The sequence below is a fragment of the Bos indicus genome, chromosome 6, assembly GCF_029378745.1.
Source record: "Bos indicus isolate NIAB-ARS_2022 breed Sahiwal x Tharparkar chromosome 6, NIAB-ARS_B.indTharparkar_mat_pri_1.0, whole genome shotgun sequence".
In the NCBI taxonomy this organism is placed as follows: domain Eukaryota; kingdom Metazoa; phylum Chordata; class Mammalia; order Artiodactyla; family Bovidae; genus Bos; species Bos indicus.
The window spans coordinates 67291464-67319100 of NC_091765.1; the positions used below are offsets into that span (position 1 = coordinate 67291464).

At 36.1% G+C, this 27637-nt stretch overlaps 1 protein-coding gene across 7 annotated transcripts in view; it reads right to left on the reverse strand.

Moving 5' to 3' along the window:
- Positions 1–263: 263 nt before the first annotated feature.
- Positions 264–27637, reverse strand: part of NFXL1 (nuclear transcription factor, X-box binding like 1) — a 60668-nt gene continuing 33294 nt past the window's right edge. For all 7 annotated transcript variants that reach the window (XM_070791397.1, XM_070791400.1, XM_070791399.1 and 4 more), the window contains exons 16-23: positions 23023–23044; positions 22170–22310; positions 17855–18021; positions 14920–14989; positions 7852–7956; positions 3771–3857; positions 2901–2954; positions 264–865 (exon numbers count right to left, since the gene is read on the reverse strand). In XM_070791397.1, the coding sequence (XP_070647498.1) occupies positions 692–865; positions 2901–2954; positions 3771–3857; positions 7852–7956; positions 14920–14989; positions 17855–18021; positions 22170–22310; positions 23023–23044 (820 nt within the window). In that variant the 3' untranslated portion in view covers positions 264–691. The remainder of the gene's footprint in view (positions 866–2900; positions 2955–3770; positions 3858–7851; positions 7957–14919; positions 14990–17854; positions 18022–22169; positions 22311–23022; positions 23045–27637) is intronic.

The window sequence follows — 27637 nt, forward strand, 5'->3', positions numbered from 1 at the left end:
AAAAACACATAAAAGTTTTACAGAACATGCCAACTTCAGATAGAAGCTTCTTACATGAGAAATAACCACATGTAAGGAATCTAGCCTAGCATTTTTTTAAAACAATTACATTTTCCTCTGAGGAATATACTACATAAAATTGTAATAACTGATAAAAATTCCTCATTAATAAACCAACTTCTAGAGTCTAATTATATAGCTTCATGTTATAATTTAAGAGGCCCTTTAGAGAATATATATTTTTTAAAAAGTACAAAGTTACATGATCAGGAAAAGTACCTTTTAATAAGTAACCACAACATTGTGAAATATTCCTCTAATTACACATATGGCTCAGTTTCATCTTAATTTTGCCAAAAAAGAAAAAGATGGCTTGAAACAGTAAATGAAATAGGTATGTTAATACAAGGAAGCACAACAAACAACTGACATGTTGCCTTGCCACTATCCACATCTTATGAAATATTTTACAATTTCAGTCATGCTTTTACTATTAAATACTGTTATAGTGCCACTTTTAGGATGTTACTTAAGGTAAAGCTTAACATTCTATCCTTCTAACAAGAGTTCAAAGAGAATACAGAGATGAATGTGAATATATATTGTGTTCTACAGCATCTGCTTTCTAATATTCCAAATTTAACAACTTATCTAAATCTAATCTGAGGTATATTAACAAGTCAAACATTTTTTAATCCACAGCATTGGCTATGTACCATGCAAACACTACTACCACAATTGCACACAGTGGAAAGAGGTAATATTTATATTTCTGCCATAGGGTTAGCTCAACTGCCACTTCATCTCTCTTCCTGTTCTTCTTCCGACGACCCTTCAGTCTGTTTTCAAAAGCTTCCAGTTCAGCCTAAATCAAAACAGTATCATTTTTATTAAATTCAATACACACACTGACTTGAATTTTTCCACTCAGACAAAAATAAATTGGGGAAATGTTTTAATAGTAATGGTATATAATTAATATACAGATTTGATTTTTTAAAAATACTATCTTTCCACTACTGACCTTATTCAACAAATTCAGAGTTGAGGTAAGAAGAACTGGAACTAGAGAGTGGTGAAAGAGACTATTTCAGACTGATGGCCTGCTTTTGATACTAAATACAGAAACATCTGATTTAAAATATAGACATTAGTTTTATATAGCACCATTAATCTGTAGTTAATGGGGCTCTATAATACAGAGCTTCCAGCTAGTGCAAACAGACAACCCATTAGGATAAAGATACCTCTAATTCTAGTTTTACACAATGCTGGTAACAAATATTAACGACTTGTATGGAAGACATTCAAGTGAGTGAATAGAAAAAGCTGCTAGAAATTGATTCCTCTCAATCAAATACATTTAAAAACAGAGTAAAAATTCTTCAGGGGAAAAATGTTTCATACTTTAAACCAAAATGACTCCTTTAGAAAGTAGAATTACATAAAATTCATTCTAAAAAATAACTTTAAAAAAAGGATACCTAGATGACACTCATTATAAAGTGCAGATTTTTAGTCTATTGTAAAGAACTTACTTATTAAGCTTTAATGCATGACAATATAATATTATACACTGCACTGTTATTAACTAAAGCCTGGTACTTATTAACATATATGTAATATTCATGAAAATCTATATATGTTCATTTAAAAGAAGGAAACAGAAACTTCAGTTAACATATTCATAACTTTTCTCATAAACTGCATCTGAAGACCTAACATATATTCAATACTTAATTTAACACAAAGTGACATTCTTCAATGAACCAAAATATCAAAATATTCTCAAGTAGTTGTGATATACAGCAAAAGGTCAAAATATATTAAAAGCAGTCAAACTTGAGAAGCACTGACACAGTAAAATAACTGATGCATAAATGATGACTCGCAGTTTTCAAAAGTGGTTTAAATTATGTTCTATACACTGTTTAAAAGGCAGTAAATAGAGACTATATTTAAGATTTCTCTCCATAATGGCTTATAAAAAGGAGAAGAAGGGACACTCCGGACTATTAATAATAATCTCCAGGATTCCAGTCAACCCATGTTTTATTGCATTAGCTCTGATAATTTATTTTTTGATATTAGGCAAATCAACTTTACAGAACATAAAACACGAGAGGTTATTTTATCCCACCTTGCTACATGAGTTATTTTTAATGCCCTCTCTCAAGACATGGAAATTTCAGTTTCTTCATTCATAATGGTGGTAGTTTACATACAATGTATACTACTTGCTAAGCACTGAAGTATCTCAAAATGCAAACTGACAAAAAATTGTATGTCACTATTAGAAAGTTAAGCCACTCTTTGGAATATATGATCAATAAATATAGTATTTGAGCAAACAGGAGGTACAAGAATATACTTGTTATCTAGGTAACACATTTTATCTTGAATGCACATAAAAATTTAAGAATTCTTGAAGGCATTCAAGAGTCTAATGGGGAAATAAGAAGGTGTATTATTAAAACAAATGCATTGGTTAGTAAACAGCACTTGTCTGTCACAGACAACCTACAACTCAGTAACATGAGTGAAGACGTGCACTCCAGGGGATGCCTTAAAACAGATGCTGCCATGTCCTGACCCCCCGTCACTCAAACCAAAAGAGGCATTATCTCTGGAGAATGGATGAAATCAACAAGGAAGTAATTGGGAATACACAAAATACACAGAATATCTGGGCACATACAAGGTCCCATGCTTCCTTCAGAGGTTCAGGATACCTGGACTGAAACAAACGGATAATTTTTGTTTTACAAGGAACTATAGTTTCAGTCCAGAATTGAGCTGACCTAGTTTATATGTTATGTTTATATGTTTCCACGTATCTTGTATTTGCATAAAAACTAACAATTATGCAAAAAGACCTAAGTTTGGGTGTTTTCTGTTACCTGTTGTCTTCGTTTTTCCTCTTCAAGGGCAGCTTTGGCTTCTGCTTCTTTTAACTGTTTATAGACATTTAAAACTAAATTAACATTGCAATCACCAAGTTTTATACAGAATTTTAACATCTTTCCTTCCAGGCTCCACTAACCTATAACAACTTCTGAGAGCTTCATACTGAAAATTATTTAAAGAACCATAAATGTTATACACTGAGAAGTGTTACTAGGGTACTATCTAACAGGGTGTGAGCGGAAGTAGAGTGTTATATCTTATTCAGCTGAACAACTATAAGATACTAGATCATAATACACAGAGTTACATCACTGTAAACTGAAACACTTTTAAAACTGGACTTTTACTCTTAAGTTACCACATTAAGATTATGATCAGTTATTAAATATTACTGTTTGCCTAGGGATGAAATTGACCATTTTCCTAAAACGCCCTCTCTGGAGGGGAATCCTTCGTTTCAAACAAAACCAAAAGTTTATGCACTGATTGGGTTAATGGAGGGAAATAGTGACACTTAAAGTAACCCAAACAGCAAAGAATCCTAAAATTTTATTTTTGTATTACTTTAACATAATTTTCAGGAAGCTTAAACTAACATTAAGATGAGTAACTATGTTCCAGAGTACATCCACTCACTGGTACAGAGTATGGGAAAATCTAGTACATCCCAGACAATAAAGATTATATCTAGCACACACCAGCACATCTGAGAGTTTTAAAAAGGCCTACACACTAGGTTTTTATCACAAAAACAAAAAAGGATGAGATTTCAAGTTCTTCATAATAAGCATCTAAATTTAATGTACAAAATAAATAAGGAAAGGTCACTAACACATTAAAAATGACATTTAACGTGACATTACCTCAGATGCTTTCTGCTTCATTTCTTTGCATGTTGTGTCACATTCTATGGAAATCTGATTTTCACGTACTTTGTTGCACTGCACTTCCTACAAATAAAATTTTTAAAATTTTTACTTCAAAAGATGTCCCTCAAAGTTGTAGTAACTGCATGCCATAAAAAAGCAAAATTTATCTAGCAGCTTAAGATTATGCCTATTATTTCATTTTTATTCTTCATTTCTCTTTATCGCTTCCTATTACTCTTCTGAAGCCTCCAGGGAGGTGTTAGAGTAGTGCCATCCAACACAGCTAGCCGAGGCAATGGAAATGTTCTATACTCACAGGGGTAGCGATTCCCACAGGTGGTGCCTGAGTACTCAAAGTGTACTGAAATCAAGGAACTGAATGTCATGTCACATATTATTTAATGTTGATTCATTAAAATTCTAATTTAAATAGCCATAAGTGGCTAGTGGCTATCACCACAGTGTAGCTCTAGAGAGTCTTTTGGAGAACTACAAGTTTTTCTCTCAACCATTTATCTTTTTAAAAAAATCTAGGTGAAAATCATTCTAAACTTTCTGTACCTCACTGACTCCTTAATGAAATAATAAAAAATACAGTTTTATTGATGAGGTGACATCAAGACTATAACCAATTTGTGCACTAGTCAAGTAATGGTTAAAATTCTCCAAGCCAGGCTTCAGCAATACGTGAACCGTGAACTTCCAGATATTCAAGCTGGTTTTAGAAAAGGCAGAGGAACCAGAGATCAAATTGTCAACATCCACTGGATCATGGAAAAAGCAAGAGAGTTCCAGAAAAACATCTATTTCTGCTTTATTGATTATGCCAAAGCCTTTGACTGTGCGAATCACAGTAAACTGGAAAATTCTGAAAGAGATGGGAATACCAGACCACCTGACCTGCCTCTTGAGAACCTGTATGCAGGTCAGGAAGCAACAGTTAGAACTGGACATGGAACAACAGAGTGGTTCCAAATAGGAAAAGGAGTACGTCAAGGCTGTATACTGTCACCCTGCTTATTTAACTTATATGCAGAGTACATCATGAGAAACGCTGAGCTGGAGGAAGCACAAGCTGGAATCAAGATTGCCGGGAGAAATATCAATAACCTCAGATATGCAGATGACACCACCCTTATGGCAGAAAAGTGAAGAAGAACTAAAGAGCCTCTTGATGAAAGTGAAAGAGAGTGAAAAAGTTGGCTTAAAGCTCAACATTCAGAAAACGAAGATCATGGCATCTGGGCCCATCACTTCATGGCAAATAGATGGGGAAACAGTGGGTGACTTCATTTTTCTGGGCTCCAAAATCACTGCAGATGGTGACTGCAGCCATGAAATTAAAAGACGCTTACTCCTTGGAAGGAAAGTTATGACCAACCTAGACAGCATATTCAAAAGCAGAGACATTACTTTGTCAACAAAGGTCCATCTAGTCAAGGCTATGGTTTTTCCAGTGGTCATGTATGGATGTGAGAGTTGGACTATAAAGAAAGCTGAGCACCGAAGAATTGATGCTTTTGAACTGTGGGTTGGAGAAGACTCTTGAGAGTCCCTTGAACTGCAAGGAGATCCAACCAGTCCATCATAAAGGAGAGCAGTCCTGGGTGTTCATTGGAAGAACTGATGTTGAAGCTGAAACTCCAATATTTTGGCCATCTGATGTGAAGAGCTGACTCACTGTGATGTGAAGACCCTGACGTTCCGAAAGATTGAGGACAGGAGGAGAAGGGGACGATAGAGGTTTAGATGGTTGGATGGCATCACTGACTCAATGGCCATTAGTTTGGGTAAACTCCGGGAGTTGGTGATGGACTGGGAGGCCTGGCATGCTGTGGTTTATGGGGTCGCAAAGAATCAGACACGACTGAGCGACTGAACTGAACTGTAATAAAATAAGTGGTCTTTATTTTAAATAGTCTAAACTCTGCTTCTGTAGATCTTCTGTCTGCCTTTTATTCATTCCATATTTCTTGCTGCCAGATGTCATTTTTGCTGTAAGGGTACCTATTGGTACCAAGTTGCTCCTTTCCTACCACACCCTCACCACACTAGTTTTTTAGTTCAAATCTACCAGGGTAAGGAAATGAGATCATCAAATCCTGAGCAAAGGACATACACTTCAATGAAAGGACTTTATAGCAGAGAATTCTGGCTGAGGTTGGTGATAAACAGAGTCTTGTCGTCCAACAATAGTCCAAAGGAAAAATAACATGGACAAACATTAGAGACAAAAATAAATGCTGCATGTTAGTGGCTATTAAGTCTATCAGTCTGGAAGAAAGATCACCATATCTTTTCTCATTCAAAAGGTACTTATAGAGTACCTATTACATACCAAGCACTGCATTAGGAACAGGGGATACAATAAGGAAAAAATTAATATGGTAAATGCTAAACTGATAATCATAGCAGCTGCTATTTATTAAACATAGAGTAGTCATGGTGCTAAATGCTATATAAGCATTATCTCTTTTATTCCTTTCAGTAAGTCTATGTAAACAAGGTTACACACATCCCTATAATCACAAAGCTCTTGGTCATGAACCTAGTACAAAGTATAAAGGAAGTCAAGAGGAAGGAGCACCTAAGTCCTTTCAGAAGGAAAGAAAACCTTCCCAAACCAAGAAATGCTTGCATTTATGCTAGTAAGCATAAACAGGATTCTACAAATGGGACAGTAAAGGGAAAAAAATATATATTCTATACAGAAGGAACATAAATAGTATCACATATTAAAGCGGAATATAGCTAATGTGTCAGTGCACTTAAGAAACAAATCACAGAAAGGACTAACAGGGGATATGACTAAACAAGCAGGCAAAGATAGAGTCCCCTCCTATGTCATAATTCTGTATTTGTATACCTTATAAAATGCTTATTTTTAAGAAACAGTGAAGAACTTGGATTGGAAATATTATGACTAGAGGCATGGAAATCCGTTATGAAGCTGTTTTCAAAGTCTAAGAATAAGCTGTTGCCAGTTCTAAGGGGTGGCAAATTGTACTTGGATAGTAAGATGAGGTTTGAGGGAAAACCTGAGAAACATTTCAGATTAAAAGTGATTTGACTGAGTATTGATTTTCATATAGAGGTGATCCATTTAAAAACCAAAAACTTAGGGATCCAACTCCAGAAAAACTTAGGCCTATAAATTTAAATTCAGAAATTAACCTTCCCAGGAAATGATAGTTGGAGCTGTAAAAGCAGAAGAAATGCAAAGGTCCTCAATAAAAGCAAAAGATTTTCAATAAATATTTGCTGAATAGATGAGTAAATGAGTAAACTGAAAGAATAGCTTTAGCGAACAACCATAATAATGTGAAGAAAACAAGGAGTTGCAACTATAACTGAGAAAGGGAAAATCAGAAGTAAAGAAATCTTCGTAAGAGTCCACAGTGTAAACAGGGAAGTCAAGGAAAAGGACAACTGACCTGAGTCCTTTCTAAGTTTTGCCAAACGGTGTGTAGTTTGCTATCACTGAGCTTTCCAACCATTAGCTTTTGCCCTTTCACTCCTCCATTACCATAACTTTATCTTTTTTTTTTTTCATTTCAACCATAACTTTATCTTAAAATTAACTCTCTCCAAGTTTGAATGTTACTTTATAATTTTATAAGGCTGAGTACGTGAGGTCTTTTTAAGGTAACATTTTCACAACAGAATACTGATTATAAAAAACTTTAGTAGGTAAGAGCAACAAAGGTTCATTCCAGACCATTTCTTAAATCATGAAACTCACTTCATTACTCACACTGTCACTTATGTGGAGACCTCAAATCTAGAACACGGATTCTGTCCAAAAAACAGCACTGAACTCAGTTCCAATATAAAATAATCCTCTTTAATTATTAAATTGCAGAAAACTAAGCTGCCAAACAATGCTGATTTTTAAATTAAGCATTTACAGAAATAGATAGGCCAATAATGAAAAAACTCTAAGAAATAAGAGCTTAAAATTAAAAGGCAAAAAATTAAAGTCAAAGAACTACCAAAACACACTCTCCCCACCAAAAAAAAGAAAACCAACAAAAATGTACATAGAAAAGAATTTTTAAGAACTTAAAATATTTACCTTTTTTATTCTTTTACAAGGACATCTAAGTTTCACCTTTTGGTTGCAATTAAAGGGACATTCACCAGGATGACACATTTCTTTGCATCTATGACCACAAGGAAGCTAAAATAAAACCAAAATAAAACAATTACATATTTATAGTCATACTCTACTTCCCCTTTCCCCCAACAACTATTTTAAGAAAAAGTCCATTACAATAGGGTCGATAAATCTTGGACAACTGGCTAAGTTTTTCATTTTTTTCTTTTAGATATAAATAATCTTAATTCCCAGAAATGTTCAATGTTCTCCCTGGTTCTACTCCAAGAGTACACCTTACATCTTGGTAAGTTAGAGCCCTGTGACTAAGCTCTGGCCAATGGAATGTAATCAAGTGCACCTCCATGCCTTAAAGCTTTTAAGAACACAGGTCCATGCTCTTCCCTTCCCAGTATGCTGGAAATGAGGATATCTAGAGCAACGATATTTTCATGCAAAAATGGGCTCGATAAAGGACAGAAATGATATGGACCTAACAAACAGAAGCAGAAGATATTAAGAAGAGGTGGCAAGAATACACAGAACTGTACAAAAAAGATCTTCAAGACCAAAATAATCAAGATGGTGTGATCACTCACTTAGAGCCAGAAATCCTGGAATGTGAAGTCAAGTGGGCCTTAGAAAGCATCACTACGAACAAAGCTAGTGGAGGTGATGGAATTCCAGGTGAGCTATTTCAAATCCTGGAAGATGATGCTATGAAAGTGCTGCACTCAATACGCCAGCAAATTTGGAAAACTCAGCAGTGGCCACAGGACTGGAAAAGGTCAGTTTTCATTCCAATCCCAAAGAAGGGCAATGCCAAAGAATGCTCAAACTACCGCACAATTGCACCCATCTCACATGCTACTAAGGTAATGCTCAAAATCCTCCAAGCCAGGCTTCAGCAATACATGAACTGTGAACTTCCAGATGTTCAAGCTGGTTTTAGAAAAGGCAGAGGAACCAGAGATCAAATTGCCAACATCCACTGTATCATGGAAAAAGCAAGAGAGTTCCAGAAAAACATCTATTTCTGCTTTATTGACTATGCCAAAGCCTTTAACTGTGTGGATCACAATAAACTTGTGGAAAGTTCTGAAAGAGATGGGAATACCAGACCATCTGACCTGCCTCTTGAGAAACCTGTATGCAGGTCAGGAAGCAACAGTTAGAACTGGACATGGAACAACAGGCTGGTTCCAAATAGGAAAAGGAGTACGTCAAGGCTGTATATTGTCACCCTGCTTATTTAACTTATATGCAGAGTACATCATGAGAAACGCTGGGCTGGAAGAAGCACAAGCTGGAATCAAGATTGCCGGGAGAAATATCAATAACCTCAGATATGCAGATGACACCACCCTTATGGCAGAAAATGAAGAGGAACTAAAAAGCCTCTTGATGAAAGTGAAAGAGGAGAGTGAAAAAGTTGGCTTAAAGCTCAACATTCAGAAAACGAAGATCGTGGCATCTGGTCCCATCCCTTCACGGGAAATAGATGGGGAAACAGTGGAAACAGTGTCAGACTTTATTTTTCTGGGCTCCAAAATCACTGCAGATGGTGATTGCAGCCATGAAATTAAAAGACGCTTACTCCTTGGAAGGAAAGTTATGACCAACCTAGACAGCATACTCAAAAGCAGAGACATTACTTTGCCAACAAAGGTCCGTCTAGTCAAGGCTACAGTTTTTCCAGTAGTCATGTATAGATGTGAAAGTTGGACTGTGAAGAAGGCTGAGCGCTGAAGAATTGATGCTTTTGAACTGTGGTGTTGGAGAAGACTCTTGAGAGTCCCTTGGACTGCAAGGACATCCAACCAGTCCATTCTAAAGGAGAGCAGTCCTGGGTGTTCATTCGAAGGACTGATGCTAAAGCTGAAACTCCAATACTTTGGCCACCTCATGCAAAGAGTTGACTCATTGCAAAAGACTCTGATGCTGGGAGGGACTGGGGGCAGGAGGAGAAGGGGACGACGGAGGATGAGATGGCAGGATGGCATCACCGACTCGATAGACATGAGTTTGGGTGAACCCCAGGAGTTGGTGATGGACAGGTAGGCCTGGCATGCTGCAATTCATGGGGCTGCAAAGAGTCGGACATGACTGAGTGACTGAACTGAACTGAGGGCAACGAGGATCCCATGAGTCAAAGAGAACAGAGCTGCCCTGCTAACTTGGGTCCCGTGGAGCACAGTGACACATCTATATTCCCTTTCATTGTTATGTGAGAAAGAAAATTTCCTTGTCCTTAAGCCACTGTATTGTAATACAACTGCTTAGCCTTTTACTCTAAAAGGCTTGCCACTCTGAATTAAAACATACGAAATAGGTAGCCAAACTAATTCAGTAATTGCTGTGATGTCTATGTGCTCCTTGACTTTATATACTATTTTCTTATCTTAATCAAGCTTTCAAATCAAAGGGTTCTCTTCTTTTTTCTATTCAAATCTTATACAAACTTGAAAATACAGCTTAAATCATCATTAATCATGGCATGAGTTTGCTTACATTTGAAAAATAATAATCTATTTCTAAACTGTTGTGACAATGCCTGTATTATTTTCAACTTAAAAAACATTTTTAAAACCACTTCATATTTTTCTGTCTCTCCAACCAGAATATAAAAGACATCCACTGGCTAAGGGTTAAATTTCAAAATCATACTGCCTACAACTGAATCCCAGATGCCCTGTTGACTAACTATGGGACCTTGGTTAAGTCACCTGACTTTTCTGTGCTTCACATCTAAAAATGGGAAGAGTAATAAAACTTTATAAAGCTGCTGTGATGATTACATGGGCTTAATATATTTAGCTATCATAATAAAGGTTGTTATTACAAATTAGTTAAGAGCAGTGGTTTTATATTTCTTTTTGTCTCTCATATTCATTAACAAAGATATTTACAGATAGTGGACACCTCAATAAATATCTAAATTCTCTGAATTCTAGTCTTTATGATTCACCAGACTGATCTTTCAAATTCCTGACTCTACCACCCATTTTAAGAAATTCAGAATCCTTTTCCATTGTCTTTAGTCTCTCTAGAGTATGCAACCAGCTTTCAAATTTTTAAATTTTTAGCTGAGACATTCATACCGTCAGGCGAGTGTATGCTCCTCGGTTCTGTCTCGTCACAACAAAGATTTGGAGTGACGGACATTAAAGCCCTCGGTGAGTCACAGCTCCCGGGTCTTGGGCAGACCGTGTTATAGCTCTCAGGTCTTGAACAGACCGTGATATAGCTCTTAGACAAATCAGTGTTACAGCTCTGTGTTACAGCTCTATTTTACTTAGAAAATAGCAGGAAAATCCATTCTCGAGGCATGAGGACATGTCGACCCACAGATGCAAAAAGAAGAGTGTCCCAGCGCGCAGGGGAGAGAGAGAGAGAGACCCCTTTCCCTTTGGCTCCTCTTTTTATATATCTTTTCTTCCCCCGTGGGCCTGCCCTATGTAAACTGGGCTAGCCAGGAGTGCTGCTTGTTCTACCTGAGGTCCTCACTCCAGTCCTTGGACCTTCCATTGTTCTATTTTCATGGGCTTTTCCCTTCCTTGTCTTTTAGCCACCGCCATTCTGGACTCCTGTTTCCTATTCTAACTACCTAACAATACCAAAACTAAATTTGGATCATTCACACTGCATTTTCACTAATCCTAGCAGAGTGCAATGCTACCTACTAGAATGAGTTCCATCCACACTAGGCATTCCTGGGCCACTTCAGTCTTGTTTTTCTCTACACCTAATACTAGGCCCTCAACACAACTTAACAAGCACAATATTTATTCACTATCAAACACCTGTCTCAGAGTATTTGTTTCAGGGACTTCCTCACTTCTCTCTCACCTCATTCCTGCCAGTGCCTCTAGCCTGTCTTCATAAACAAGACAAACACTTGGCATTAGCTCACCACCTATCCTTTTTTCCCTTCAAAAGATGTCTTTACAGCATCTTGTTCTTTCCTTAATCTTGGATGTAATTACATCAGTCATCTTCTCTGAAAGTAATTAAGCACTCTACTTTAAATCAGTGATTCTGAAGTGGAAAGTGAATAGGGAAACATATCAGAATCAGTAAGGGAAGATGTTTTTGAAATTATATAGACTCATGGCTATAGTGTGGTCTCTTACTGATCATTATTCTGTCTCTTCAGTGTGCTGGAGAGAAAGGGAACTTTGGTAGACTTCTAAGATGCTATATTTTTTGACCTAGGTAGTGTTATACCATGTTCAGTTTTTAACCATTTTTTATACTGTACATGTGCATTCTATGCACTGTTGAGTGTGTAATCATTTCATTATTTAAAAAATCAAATCACTTAACCGTTTCCCTGTTAGATGTGCAGGCATGTATTATCTCAAAAGCCAGATTATATTCTCAAAGGGCAAAAAAGTAGTCCCAAAGAAAATTACTTAGAATGTAAAATATATACAATGACTGTATCTTCATTACAGATTTCACAGCAAAAAAAAGACATTGTTTAAAAACATCCAACCCTGGTATTCATTTAAAGATGAGATATCCTACACCCTTCCCATTTAAAGTGAGATGGTTTTCCTCTACTCTACTCAGCCCTTAATATCATTTGCTAGCACTTTGGTAAGTCAAAATAAATGGCTTACCAACAAGCAATATTGTCTAGTTCAAAATGTTCCATTTTAATCCCAATAATTTTAAAAGCTCCTTAAAAATAATTAAAGAAACTTTGCATACCAATATTATTTGTGGATAAATACCCACATCATCATCACCATGGCTGGAACATCCATAGCATTTACCGTATATTAAGATCTTTACCTGTTACGGATTCATTTAATATTCAGCACTCTGAAATGAATACTGCTACTGCCTCCATTTTACACATGAACAATCTGATATACAGAGACATTCAATAATGTGTCTAAGTAAAAAACAGAAAAGCTTGCATGGGAATGATAAACCCAAATTCAGAAATGATTTTTAAAAGCAGAATTGTATATGTGACCCACAGTTTAAATAAAGGTTCAGTTCTTCACACAATCTTTATGTATTTCCTTTAATTCAAACTTAACTGAACAATCCAATAGACACATGCAGTGTATATCAGAGAAGCAATGTAACTAGAACACATTTATGCCATCCCCACAGTTCACTCTTACACTCACACTCATTAGACATTTACCAGCTACCTAGTAAGTACAACCAGGGACTGGATACAAAGACAAATATGACATAGTCGCTGCCCATAGGAAATCTATAGTATGGTAAAGGGAAGAGAAAACAAACAGAAATTTATCAATGCATCAGAATTTGTCATAATCCTGTATCTTCAGTCTAAGATTTCTGTCTTTCTGTTTAAGATTTCAGAAAGACAGTTCTTGGTTGATACCATCATAGTCTACTGGTTCAAACTGTACCAGACCAATATTATCGGCCTTATGTAAGAGCTTATTAGAAATGCAAATTTCTGAACCTCCACTCCAGGCCCACAAAATCAGGAACTCTGGCGTGGGGCCCATTAACCTGTTTTAACAAGCGCTTATAATGATTCTGATGCACATCAGAGTTTGAAAACCACTGCTGTAGCCTTATCAGAACATAAACTAGATTGAATTCTATTAGACATAATAATGTTCACCTGTCTACTCTGAGACTGTTCTAAACCTTAATAACCATATGGACTGTTCCCAACCTAAGGATATATTTTTCAAGAAAGTCCAAGGAGACACTAGCAATACCATGGTCTCCAGAATGTCCTAGAATTAAAAAATGATGAGCATGGGGGAAAAATTTCTAAATAAATAGTGCATATTCAGCTCGAGTCCCACCCTAATGTCATAACAGGATCACAAACAAATCATAACCAAGGCAATGCTAAATTGCAAATTAGTGATCCCTGAATTAAATGTTTATTTCTGACAGCAATCTCATCCCAAATTACTGTTGTCAGATTAAAAATAAAACATTCTCAACTACTTATTACCTGAAACTTGAATCTGAACAGAAGAAAATTTATTTTAACAAGGGGAAACTTAGAATTTGAAGAATTCAGAAAATTAAATTTGAAATATCCCATGCCTCATGTTTCACTTATATAACAAAGACAGGATTATTAAAATAAGCATGTATTGCTTGAAATTTCTCCCTTTTACAATCTCACATGACTTTTAAAATTCCCAGGTCCAATTTCCAATAGTTCTTAAATAAAAACCCACAAATGTGTCCAAAGTTTTAGTTAAAAGGAAATGCTGTTAATAAAAAGGCATATCATGCATTGATTTGCTTTTTCTTTAATCAAAGAGACAGACTGACTATAGTTAAGACTTTGCTGTCATCTCTTCCTGATTCTAAATAGGATAAGAAACACTTAGGTAAATATATAAAGACAGAGAATTAAAGAAAAAAGGTGCTACTAGTACAGTTATAAGTAAAAAGAATTCCTTTATAAATCAAATAACTGTCACTTCCCTACTCCAACGATCAAAAAAGGACTGTCTTAACTTTTAAGTTGGTCAGAGATAGACTGCTTTGGTTTCTCAAAATTACTGCCAGTGATACTCAAAATTATTCCCAGTGAGTTTTTACCTTTTCACTCTGAACAATTTTTCTGAACTACTTTTGATACTTTTAGCTTGAAAACAATGCATGTACCAGCATCATAATCTCTAAAAGCAAAACTTCATACATGAATGCTTTATACGAATTCAAATAATGAGCTTTAAGGTTTATACACACACACACATGCGATCTGTTTTTTCTACTGTAGATTTACTGTCCAGCTGCCCATGAGCCACACAGTTCCTAATCTACTTATATTTCAAGATGGGAAAACATTAGGTCATAAAAAAAATCTTCAAAGGGTCATTCCTTCTCCTACTATCCCAAAATTTTACAAACAGATGTGCACCGACCCTAACTACAAGTTTCTACACATATCAATCACATTTTGCTTTCTGGGCCCACATATCTAGTGGGTCCAGAAAAGACCTAAAATAGGATGAACAAACAACAAAAGAGAAACAATGCCCAAGAAATACGATGTAAAAAAGTTGTATTAAATCTTACCTCTTTAGGACACTGATTTTTGCAACAACTCAAGAGATTCTTTTCATTTACATCAGCTGTGGTTATTTTTCTAAAAAGATGAGAGGAAGTTTTAATGACAGTCAAAGCAAAGTCCGTTTTATAGTATGGTTTTTCTAAAAACAGCTCACAATTTCAAACAGCAATGCAATAAGCTTATCAGAAAAACTTTTTTCAGTTGATTCTGGATTAAGCTATTTATTAATGTTAGAAAATGATTTAAAATCATTCATTTAATTCACTTAAAATCAGTTAGTTCACTTAAAATCAGTCTGTGCTTTTATATCTGATGCAGGGGGTAACTCTGAAGACATAAACATCAATGAATAAAACTACTTTCTAACAAAGAGCTGAACAGTAGATAGATGAGTCAGTAACCAATGACAATCTAAAAATCCCCATAATACATATCCCACTTTTCTCTTCCCTATTACCTTTCTTCTCTTTTCCTTTATTCTTTCTTTTCCAATTCCCTTCACTAGACATAATTGCTAAAATACACTGTAAGTTTAGCCTCACTAATGTTAAAACTATTATCTTAAGTATATATATCAAATTAGCTAAAACCTGTACCCTAGATAACACAGGCAATTTTCTTGACAAAGTTTCATGTAACAATAACATAGTTTTTATACTGGCTCTACAACTAAAGTTTTCACACTGGCTCTATATTTTCATTCTTACAGGTAAAGTGCTCCCCTCTGAACTTAAAGAGGTAATATTATTTTGTTCCTGTTTCTCTATAATTAGAAACAAGTTTTTCAAGGCCTGTATCTTTTATAACTAATTTCTACAGAAGAAACTGCATGAAGCAGAAAATGACTAAAAGGAAAAGATGACTTATGAAATGGAAAGTAAATGAAATTATCAGAAAAAATACTGAGACTGAAGAATTCTGTATAAAAACATGGATTCAAGAAAAGGAAAAAAGAACTCAATAGCTGTGGTAATGGAAACCACTTCCAATCCATCTACCTCCAAACATTTCTACCCAAAATCATTCAGCTCATTAATAACAAACAATCACCGAAATTCCATGATGTCAGCAAAACTAGAAGATAGAAATTTCTACAAATTGCAAATGACCTGTAAGTAGACAAATAAACACCAACTCCTAGCAGAGCTATTTCTCAAGCTCCCATAGCAAATCTTTACAGACAGCTTGGTAGAGTTCTGGAAAAAATGAGAGGTGTACCAAGAAGAAAAAGTCCACCACAAATGTAAAAATACTGAAAAAGTCTTGGTAAATCAAAGCAAGAGAAGACACTTTTAAAAAGTAGGCAAGAATCAAGGAGCCAGTGTTAGAAAGGCAATGCTTTGTGGAAGAAGGTAAAAAGAGAAGGTGTCCTTTGGAGACCATATGACAAAGGAAAAAGAAGCAAGAGGGGTAAATTTAGGACACTGCAAGACCAAAGAAAACAAATTCTTGGGACATTCCTGGCAGTCCAATGATTAAGATTCCATGCTTCCACTGCAAGGGGCATGGGTTTGATCCCTGGCTGAGGAACTAAGATTCACAGAGGGCACAGTCCCAAAAAAGGAAAAAAGAAAACAGCCTCTTTTCATTCAGTAACACTCATTAATAAAGCAAAATTTTCCTTCTAACTCTTCTTACAAAATTTCTAAAACTAAAAATTGTAATTTTTTAATTTCAACAAAATATTTTTAGTATTTGAAAAGAATAAAATCTGACTTCCCCATTTAAGTGGGAGAAGGAAATGGCAACCCACTCCGGTATTCCTGCCTGGACAATCCTGTGGACAGAGGAGCCTGGAGGGCTGCTGTCCATGGGGTCACACAGAGTCGGACATGACTGAAGCAATTTAGCATACATGCATGCATTGGAGAAGGAAATGGAAACCCACTCCAGTATTTTTGCCTGGAGAATCCCAGGGACAAAGGAGCCTGGTGGGCTACCGTCTCTGGGGTCACAAAGAGTTGGACACGACTAAAGCGACTTAGCAGCAGCAGAGTATAAGTAACAAAAATATTTTTAAGAAACTATCAGCATTTACTCTGGCCACCTGATGTGAAGATGACTCACTGGAAAACACCTTGATGCTGGGAAAGATTGAAGGCAGGAGGAGAAGGGGAAGACAGAGGATGAGATGGCTGGATGGCATCACTGACTCGATGGACGTGAGTCTGAGCAAGCTCCAGGAGTTGGTGATGGACAGGGAAGCCTGGTGTGCTGCAGTCCATGGGGTCACAAAGAGTAGGAGACAACTGAGCAACTAAACTGATTACCATTTTTCTGTATGGTAATGTATGGTCCAAAAAGTCAGAAATAAACTCATATTCCCAAATTTAATCTGAGTAAAATATAAAAATCTCACTTTACAGACTTAAGTGAAATGGTTAATTATGTCAGAGCATGATTAAACAGAAAAAAAATGAAAAAAAATTTTTCCTCCACATAATCCACAAGCAAAAACTTGCACGTTTAAGTAAGGAAAATATAGAAGTCATATCCTAGTATAATAGCCATAACAGTAACGTCTGCAATAAACAAAAGCCTAACTTTTAAATCTACGATTTAAAAATTGTGCCTAAGTAACTATACGCAAGTCAACTTTGAACCAACAAAACCCTAGCTGACACTGGTATTTGAACAATCTGCTATAGGAGTGCTTCTGCTGTTTTTCTAAAAGCAAGTTTTTTCCTAACAAAATCTTACATGAAATACCCAAATGGAAAAAAGAGAATTTCCCTGATTAAGATCAAGGTAAAGTATCTGGAAGGTGAAACAGCCTACATTTCTTCCTTCCAGATCTCTACCGGAAAATCAAGGCCTCCAGCCTCTAAGGACCACACTGAAAAAATATTCCTTAAAGTACTGTATTAAAGGTTCTGAATTATAAAAAAGATAACAGTTAAAATGGCTGGTAAAACAAGAGTATTTCTTCAGTCTACTTACCTACATTCCACATAAAGACTTGTGATCTTGCAGTGACATTTTATTCTAAGCATCTGAACACATGGAGGGCACTCTCCAGGGTGACATGGCAGGACACACGGATGAGGACAACCTGACGGCCGTGATTTAGAGCACCCTTCTTCACAGTGAAGGCATTCTGGGCCAGCCTGGTAAGTACCAAGGAAATACATCACTGAAATACAGAAATCTAACATGTCTATACAGCTAAACCTATAAAATGTATATATCTACATCTGCAGCTCTCAGAAATTCAGTTAATAAAATGGTGCTATGCTTTCACTCTTCTAAAAATATTCAAATGAATAACAGCAAGATTATCAATAGGACCATTACTCACAAAGATTTTTGTCTGCCAACCTCATTTGATCAAACTGCTTCACCTTTAAAATGGACTAGATTACACGAAGCTTTCCTACTAAAATGTAAATTACTTCCTAGTCAGTGGTAGGGGGTGGGGGGGAAACAGTAAAAGCTTACCAATTTCCACTCAAGAAGTATGACCATCATCTAACTAAAGAAATCAACGCACTGTTAACACACAAATAAAAATCACCAAAGCATTCAATGTTCTAGGAATGTTAATTGCATCTGGCCAAGGAGAAACACATACAGAAGGGAGAGAAAATGACTAGCAGTCTAATTTATTTTTTAATGCACTTCAGTAAGACAAGATTAAATTACATTTACAAATAAATGGACCTTAATGTAGCTCAACAAAGTACCTCTTTTGTAATCATGGCTGAACTTGGAAATGATAATAAAAATGTTTAACCCTCATAACTTAGTATCCATGTCAGTTCAGTTCAGTTCAGTAGTTCAGTCATGTCCAACTCTTTGCAACCCCATGAATCACAGCACGCCAGGCCTCCCTGTCCATCACCATCTCCCAGAGTTCACTCAAACTCACATCCATCGAGTCGGTGATGCCACCCAGCCATCTCATCCTCTGTCGTCCCCTTCTCCTTCTGCCTCCAATCCCTCCCAGCATCAGAGTCTTTTCCAGTAAGTCAACTCTTCGCATGAGGTGGCCAAAGTACTGGAGTTTCAGCTTTGGCATCAGTCCTTCCAAAGAACACCCAGAACTGATCTCCTCCAGAACGGACTGATTGGATCTCCTTGCAGTCCAAGGGACTCGCAAGAGTCTTCTCCAACACCACAGTTCAAAAGCATCAATTCTTCGGTGCTCAGCTTTCTTCACAGTCCAAATCTCGCATCCATACATGACCACTGGAAAAACCACAGCCTTGACTAGATGGACCTTTGTTGGCAAAGTAATGTCTCTGCTTTTGAATATGCTGTCTAGGTTGGTCATAACTTTCCTTCCAAGGAGGAAGCGTCTTTTAATTTCATGGCTGCAATCACCATCTGCAGTGATTTTGGAGCCCAGAAAAATAAAGTCAGCCACTGATTCCACTGTTTCCCCATCTATTTGCCATGAAGTGATGGGACCAGATGCCATGATCTTCGTTTTCTGAATGCTGAGCTTTAAGCCAACTTTTTCACTCTCCTCTTTCACTTTCATCAAGAGGCTTTTTAGTTCCTCTTTACTTTCTGCCATAAGGGTGGTGTCATCTGCATATCTGAGGTTATTAATATTTCTCTTGGCAATCTTGATTCCAGCTTGTGCTTCTTCCAGCCCAGCGTTTCTCATGATGTACTCTGCATATAAGTTAAATAAGCAGGGTGACAATATACAGCCTTGATGTACTCCTTTTCCTATTTGCACAGTATCCATGTCAATTGCTGTCCTTTATTCATGTGAAATGCTAGGCTGGATGAAGCACAAGCTGGATCAAGATTGCCAGGAGAAATATCAATAACCTCAGATATGCAGATGACACCACCCTTATGGCAGGAAGTGAAGAGGAACTAAAGAGCCTCTTAATGAAAGAGAATGAAAAAGTTGGCTTAAAACTCAACATTCAAAAAGCTAAGATGATGCCATCCAATCCCATTACTTAATGGCAAACAGATGGGGAAACGATGGAATCAGTGACAAACTATTTTCTTGGGCTCCAAAACTACCATAAATGGTGACTGCACCCATGATTTTAAAAGACGTTTGCTCCTTACATGAAAAGCTATGATAAACCTAGATAGCATATTAAAAAGCCAGAGACATTACTTTGCCAACAAAGGTCTATATAGTCAAAGCTATGGTTTTTCCAATAGTCATGTATGGATGTGAGAGTTGGACTATAAAGAAGGCTGAGCGTAGAAGAATTGGTGTTTTTGAACTGTAGTGTTGGAGAAGACTCTTGAGAGTCCCTTGGACAACAAGGAGATCAAATCAGTCCATCCTAAAGGAAATCTATCCTGAATATTCATTGGAAGTACTGGTGCTGAAGCTAAAACTCCAATACTTCGGCCACCTGACACAAAGAGCCGACTCATTGGAAAAGACCCTGATGCTGGGGAAGACTGAAGGCAGGGGAAGAAAGGGACAGAGGACGAGATGGTTGGATGGCATCACTGACTCAATGGACGTGAGTTTGAGCAAGCTCCAGGAGTTAGTGATGGACTGGGAAGCCTGGCGTGCTGTGGTCCATGGGGTCGCAAAGAGTCAGACACGACTGAATAACAACCAACACAAACTCAGTTCTTTAGTAGATACATATTAGTTAAATTATTAAATTACTAGACCAGAGAGGTCTAATAATTTGTTGAGCATCTCTATGTCTTTTTTAATTGACATAAAATTCTAATCTATTTTTGACATGCAGGATTACAAAGAAAAAGTGTTTCAATTATCAAACATTCCTCTATAATTTCTTTTTTAAAAAAATACATATTAACTTATTCCATTAATACTTATTCAGCATTATGTGCCAGGTATTGTCTCATATACTGGGAATATGCAAGATTGGAGAGGGTTCCTGGCCCAAGAAATTTATATTTAAGTAGGGGACTATAAAGAACTTGTAACAGAATATCTTCATATATACTGAGAAAAGATAAAGCAGAACCTATAGGAGACTCAATTGAAATGTTACAGTAAAGAATTTTAAAAGTTTCTGAATTATTTAATTTTCAATACATAAACTAGAATGATTACAAAGTTATCTTCCAAAATAATTTTCATTCACGCACACTGCAGTAGCCTTCCCTGAATGTGAGACAGGGATGAACTTGTAGCTACATCGAGAAGAATTGCACATAACTTATAACTCGTATTTTGCCAGAGCAATTCACTGCCTAGGAAGCCATGTCAAGTAATCCAAGGTAACTGTAATTCCCCACTTCCTTAAATGAATTTTTTCTGACTCAGTTGATATTCTGGCCATACATCATACATCAGCTATTCTCTAAAGCGATTCTGAATCATTATATTAGTTTGATTTTGTAAGTCCAGGATCTTCCTCATTTTATCATGACAATATTTTTACTAAGGATCAAGGTATAGCTCAATGAAAAAATTATAAACAATACAAGTTACATATATATTTACACACGAAAAAGAATATACTACGGACATTTATGTTGCCATGTATTATAATTATCAAATCAAAGATCAAAACATCTAACAATGCAAGTGAAATTTTCAATAACACAATTCATATAATAATTTAAACATCTGTTAATGTAACATTACTTAGTAATGAAGCTTAAAAATGTTTGACTTATTCCTTATTAAGCACACTACTAAATTAGGATTCTCTACAAAATGGACACCTAAGAAAAAACACTATTTAAAAAAAAAATTTTATATTATTTGAAATTTGATTAGCTACATTTGTTTTTCTATGTAAAATGGCAATTTTTAGACTTTTTTTTAAGGTTGATATCACATATGCTTGTAAAATGCTAATTTTAGTAAACCTCACACAATTTACACATATCCCATATTTGTGATGTTATTTACTGCCAACAGAGAATTTCTTAAAATCGTGAACATCGCCTACTACCAATTTTAGAGTTAAAAAACAGCTGAGAGCAAATGCTCCAGACAAAACTTTGAGATATAAACGGATAGCAGTAGAGGTGATACTGCCGCTATTGTCTAAAAAGGACAATTTCTGTACTTTTATCATAAAATCAAATCCTATGTATTAACACAGGTACAGCATGTAAAGAGTACCAAAGTAAAAGTCGTACCATTTTGAGCTAGCACAAAGATACAGAGACATATACGCCAAGTGTTAAAGCTGGTTGTCTTAGGAAAAGCAAGGAAGGAGAAGGGATGAGGGCAAGAAAAGAGAGAAGAAATTATAGCAAAATATTTATGGCATAATTATTAAAAGAAAGTGTTTTAAGCATATCATAACCATGTACACATTCAATCCAAGGACATTACCTTTTTTTTGTCAGTGCAGGAATCTGTTTCAGTTACTTTGTGACACTCTTTCATACATGTATGATTCTGACAGGTTAAGGTTCGTCCGCAAGCTCTTTTACAAGAATAAGGTCCTACAGCATGACATGGTAGAGGGCTCACCTTAAAATTTAAGAAAAAAAGGAAAATTAGCAATATACACCAGAGAAGGCAATGGCAACCCACTCCAGTACTCTTGCCTGGAAAATCCCATGGAAGGAGGAACCTGATAGGCTGCAGTCCATGGGGTCGCTAAGAGTAAGACACGACTGAACATCTTCACTTTCACTTTTTACTTTCATACAATTGGAGAAGGAAATGGCAACCCACTCCAGTGTTCTTGCCTGGAGAATCCCAGGGACGGGGGAGCCTGGTGGGCTGCTGTCTATGGGGTTGCACAGAGTCAGACACGACTGAAGCAACTTAGCAGCAGCAGCAACGTACACACATACACAGCCTACTGGAAGCATGTTTCCAAAATGATTGTTATTCATTTGAGAACAAGTTCTATCTGATACATTTCATTAATAATTACTATCAAAATCAAAGTAATCTATCAAAAAAAAATCCAAAGAATGAATGCCAAAAAGCAAAATATCCTATTCCTAAAAGGGAAACTCAACAATATAATGCTTCTGTAGTGAATGCATATTCATAGGCTAATTCTCAAATAAAAGCACTGTATATTTTTGAATACTTAGTAGACAAACTCTTATACTCTTTAGAGCACTAAAAAGACAATACACTGACTTTGTTATTTCTAATACCCATCATATAGAAGAGGAATATATTAATAGATTGTAAGCTTTAGTTAAAGCTTGTGCCTGTAACTCACCTCATGTTTTCCAAGACATTCCCTATAAGAAAAAAAATGAAAACATTATACATTCTTCAAAAAGAATATTTTTAAAGCAAAGATGCTAACTCTACTGGTTTTTAAATTAACAAAAAATAAACACATATGGAAATAATAAGTGATTACAGAAAGATTCCAGGATACAAAGTTAATATACAAAAGCCAACTGCTGAACTGGAATTTGAAATTAAAAACACACCACCATTTACATCAGGGCTTCCCTGATAGCTCAGTTGGTAAAGAATCCACCTGCAATGCAGGAGACCCCAGTTCGATTCCTGGGTCAGGAAGATCCACTGGAGAAGGGATAGGCTACCCACTCCAGTATTCTTGGGCTTCCCTTATGGCTCAGCTAGTAAAGAATCCGCCTGCAACACGGGAGACCTGGGTTCAATCCCTGGATTGGGAGATCCCCTGGAGCAGGGAAAGGGTACCCACTCCAGTATTCTGGCCTAGAGAATTCCATGGACTGTATAGTCCATGGGGTCACAAAGAGTAGGACACGACTGAGCAACTTTCACTTTCACCATTTATACTATCACACAGAAAAATGAAATACTTAAGATATAAATCTAACAAAATAAATAATAAGATCTATATGAAGAAAACTATAAAACACTGCTAAAGAAATAAAAGCAGACCTAAATATATGAAGAGATATTTCATGTTCATCTTTAGAAAGGTGCAATGCTGTTAAATGTCACTTCTTCCCAACTTCATCTAGATTCAACACAATTACAATCAAAATCCCAGCAAGTTATTTTGTGGATATCAACAAACTGATTCTACGATCTTTATGGAAAAACAAAAAAACCCAGGATAGCCAACACAGTACTGAAGAACAGAGGCAAAGAGCTGACACTACCCAACATCAAGCCTTATTATAAGGCTACAGTGATTAAGATAGTATGGTATTAGTGAAAGAACAGACAAACACATCAATGGAACAAACAGAGAGCCCAGAAACAGACTCACAGAAAGATAGTCGATTGATCTTTGACAAAGGAGAAAGGCAATTAAACGATGAAAGGACAGACTTTTCAGCATATGGCTGGTGCTGGAACAAAGGAACATCTACATGGAAAAAAATACAAACAGACTTTACAACTTTCTGAAGTTACGTCAAAATGGATCAAAGACCTAAATGTGAAACGCAAAACTATAAAACACAGGAGAAGATCTAGGTGACCTTGAGTTTGGTGATGACTTTTTAAATACAACACCAAAAGCACAATCCAGGAAAGAAAAATGGCTAAGTTGGACTTCATTAAACCCAAAACATCTGCTCTGCCATAATCACTTAAATAAGAACACTTAAATGAAAAGATAAGCCACAGACTGGGAGAAAATATTTGGAAAAACACAGCTGGTAAAGGACTTTTATGCAGAATATAAAAGAACTCTTAAAATTCAATAATAATAAGTCAAACAACTCAATTAAATCAATGGGCAAGATCTGAACAGAGGACACTTTATATATATACAAATGGCAACTGAGCATATGAAAAGATGTTCAACATCATTTACCATTAAAGAACTGCCAATTAAAACAGCAATAAGATGTTGCTGTTACTACACACCCATTAGGACAGCTAAAATTCAAAACACTGACAATAATATTTGCTGGTAAGGATGCAGGGCAAAGGGAACTCTCACTCACTGCTGGAGAGAATGCAAAATGGCGCTCTCATATAGGTAAACATAGGTCTACCATATGATCCAGAATCAGCACTCCTAAACATTTACCCAAATGAGTTGAAAGCATATGACCACAAAAAACTTACACATGAACGTTTACAGCAGCTTTCTTCATAACTGCTACAACTTCGACAACCAAAATGTCCTTCAATAGGTGAATGAATAAACAAACTGTGGTACAATGGAATATTGCTTAGCAATAAAAAGAGATGAGCCATCAAACCATAAATAGACATACAGGAAATTAAATGTAAATTATTAAGTGCAACATGCTAAAAAGGCTATATACTGTAGGATTCCAACTACAGGACAATTTGAAAAAGGAAGAATTCCAGAGACAGTAAAAGAAAGAAAAAGATGAACAGTTTCCAGGGGCTTGAGGGACAGGCAGGTGAGGGATGAACAAGTGTAGCACAGGATGTTTTTAGGGCAGTGAAACTATTCTGATGCAGGCAGGACATTATGCACATACAACTGAAAAAGTATATCCTAATGTAAACTATAAACTTTAGTTAATAACAATGTATCAGTATCAGTTCCTCAGCTGTAAAAAATTCTGCTCTAAGAAAGAAATTATATTACCTGGATAGTTCATGTGACAAATAATAAATTTCAACATATACCTCATAATAATAATTATGTTACACATGCCACTGAAAAAGCATTATGTCAGAGTTAGAAAGACCTTTATATATATGTTTTTGGTTTTTAAACTGAGATAAAATTCACATGCCATAAAGTTTACACTTTTAAAGAATTCCACACTAATGTATTAATAACAGGGGAAACTGTGTGTGAATGGCAGGAAAACAAGACCTCTTTGTACTCTCTGTGAAATTCTCCTGCAAACCTAAAAAGTCATCCTTTAAAAAAAGTCTATTTAAAAAAACAAAACAAATATTTTATATCCCTTTCGAGAGACTAGTTTAGAAATTGTCATGTGATCCAACTCTGGCCAATGAAAAGTGAAAAGAATTTTATTATGGGAAAAATTTCCTCAGTCTTAAAAGAAAAGGATGGCTGAAGGCACAAATATCTTCCATTTCTCCCTTTGGAAACTTCACTAACTGGATGGGAAGTTTATCAGAAAGGAAAATAGCCAGAGAGCAAAGACTATATAAAGGGTACAAAGTAAGGACAAAATTTGGGCCCTCAATGAGGTATCTGAATTAATCAGATTAACCAACTAGGAAGCAGTTCTAACACCAGTCTAACTGTGCAAGAAATAAATGTTACCATGTTGCTTTTAATTTAGAGTTTCTGTTACTTGAAGCTAAAGGCACCCTAAATGATACAGCACATATTATATATATTATACATACATATTCAGAATTCTTATACCACACGGCCAAATTATTATCAAATGTAATGTTATTTTTAACAAGAGGACAAGAAAACAAAAACACTGTACAATAATAAGAAATTACATTGCCTTGATAATTCATGTGACAAGTAATATTTTTAATATATACTTTACAATAATTTTGTTATGCATGTTACTAAAAAATCATATCAGTGTTAGAAGGATCTTTATACATGTTCTTCTCCTTTTTAAAACTGAGATAAAATTCACATACCATAGAATGTAGACTTTTAAAGAGTACAATTCAGAGGTGTTTAGTGTACTCACATGGTTGTGTAACTAAAATCACCATGACTTAATCCTAGAATATTTTTATGACCCAAAGAGAAGCCGTGAAACAATCAGAATCATTCTCCATGGTCTCCTATCCCCAGACTCTGCAACCACTAACCTACTTTCTGTCTCTATGGATTTGCCTACTATGGACATTTCATATAAATGTATTATGTGGCCTTCAGTGTCTGGCTTCTTTCATTTATTTTTTTATTTTTTTTTAAACTTTACAATATTGTATTGGTTTTGCCAAATATCGAAATGAATCCACCATAGGTATACATGTGTTCCCCATCCTGAAACCTCCTCCCTCCCCATACCATCCCTCTGGGTCGTCACAGTGCACCAGCCCCAAGCATCCAGTATCGTGCATCGAACCTGGACTGGTGACTCATTCCACATATGATATTTTACGTATTTCAATGCCATTCTCCCAAATCATCCCACCCTCTCCCTCTCCCACAGAGTCCAAAAGACTGTTCTATATTTCAGTGTCTATTTTGCTGTCTCGTATACACGGTTATTGTTACCATCTTTCTAAATTCCATATATATGTGTTAGTATACTGTATTGGTGTTTTTCTTTCTGGCTTACTTCACCCTGTGTAATAGGCTCCAGTTTCATCCACCTCATTAGAACTGATTCAAATGTATTCTTTTTAATGGCTGAGTAATACTCCATTGTGTATATGTACCACTGCTTTCTTATCCATTCATCTGATGATGGACATCTAGGTTGCTTCCATGTCCTGGCTATTATAAACAGTACTGCGATGAACATTGGGGTACACGTGTTTCTTTCATTTCTGGTTTCCTCAGTGTGTACGCCCAGCAGTGGGATTGCTGGATCATAAGGCAGTTCTATTTCCAGTTTTTTAAGGAATCTCCACACTGTTCTCCATAGTGGCTGTACTAGTTTGCATTCCCACCAACAGTGTAAGAGGGTTCCCTTTTCTCCACACCCTCTCCAGCATTTACTGCTTGTAGACTTTTGGATCACAGCCATTCTGACTGGTGTGAAATGGTACCTTAGAATGGTTTTGATTTTCATTTCTCTGATAATGAGTGATGTTGAGCATCTTTTCAAGTGTTTGTTAGCCTTCTGTATGTCTTCTTTGGAGAAATGTCTATTTAGTTCTTTGGCCCGTTTTTTGATTGTGTCATTTATTTTTCTGGAATTGAGCTGTAGGAGTTGCTTGTATATTTTTGAGATTAGTTGTTTGTCAGTTGCTTCATTTGCTATTATTTTCTCCCATTCTGA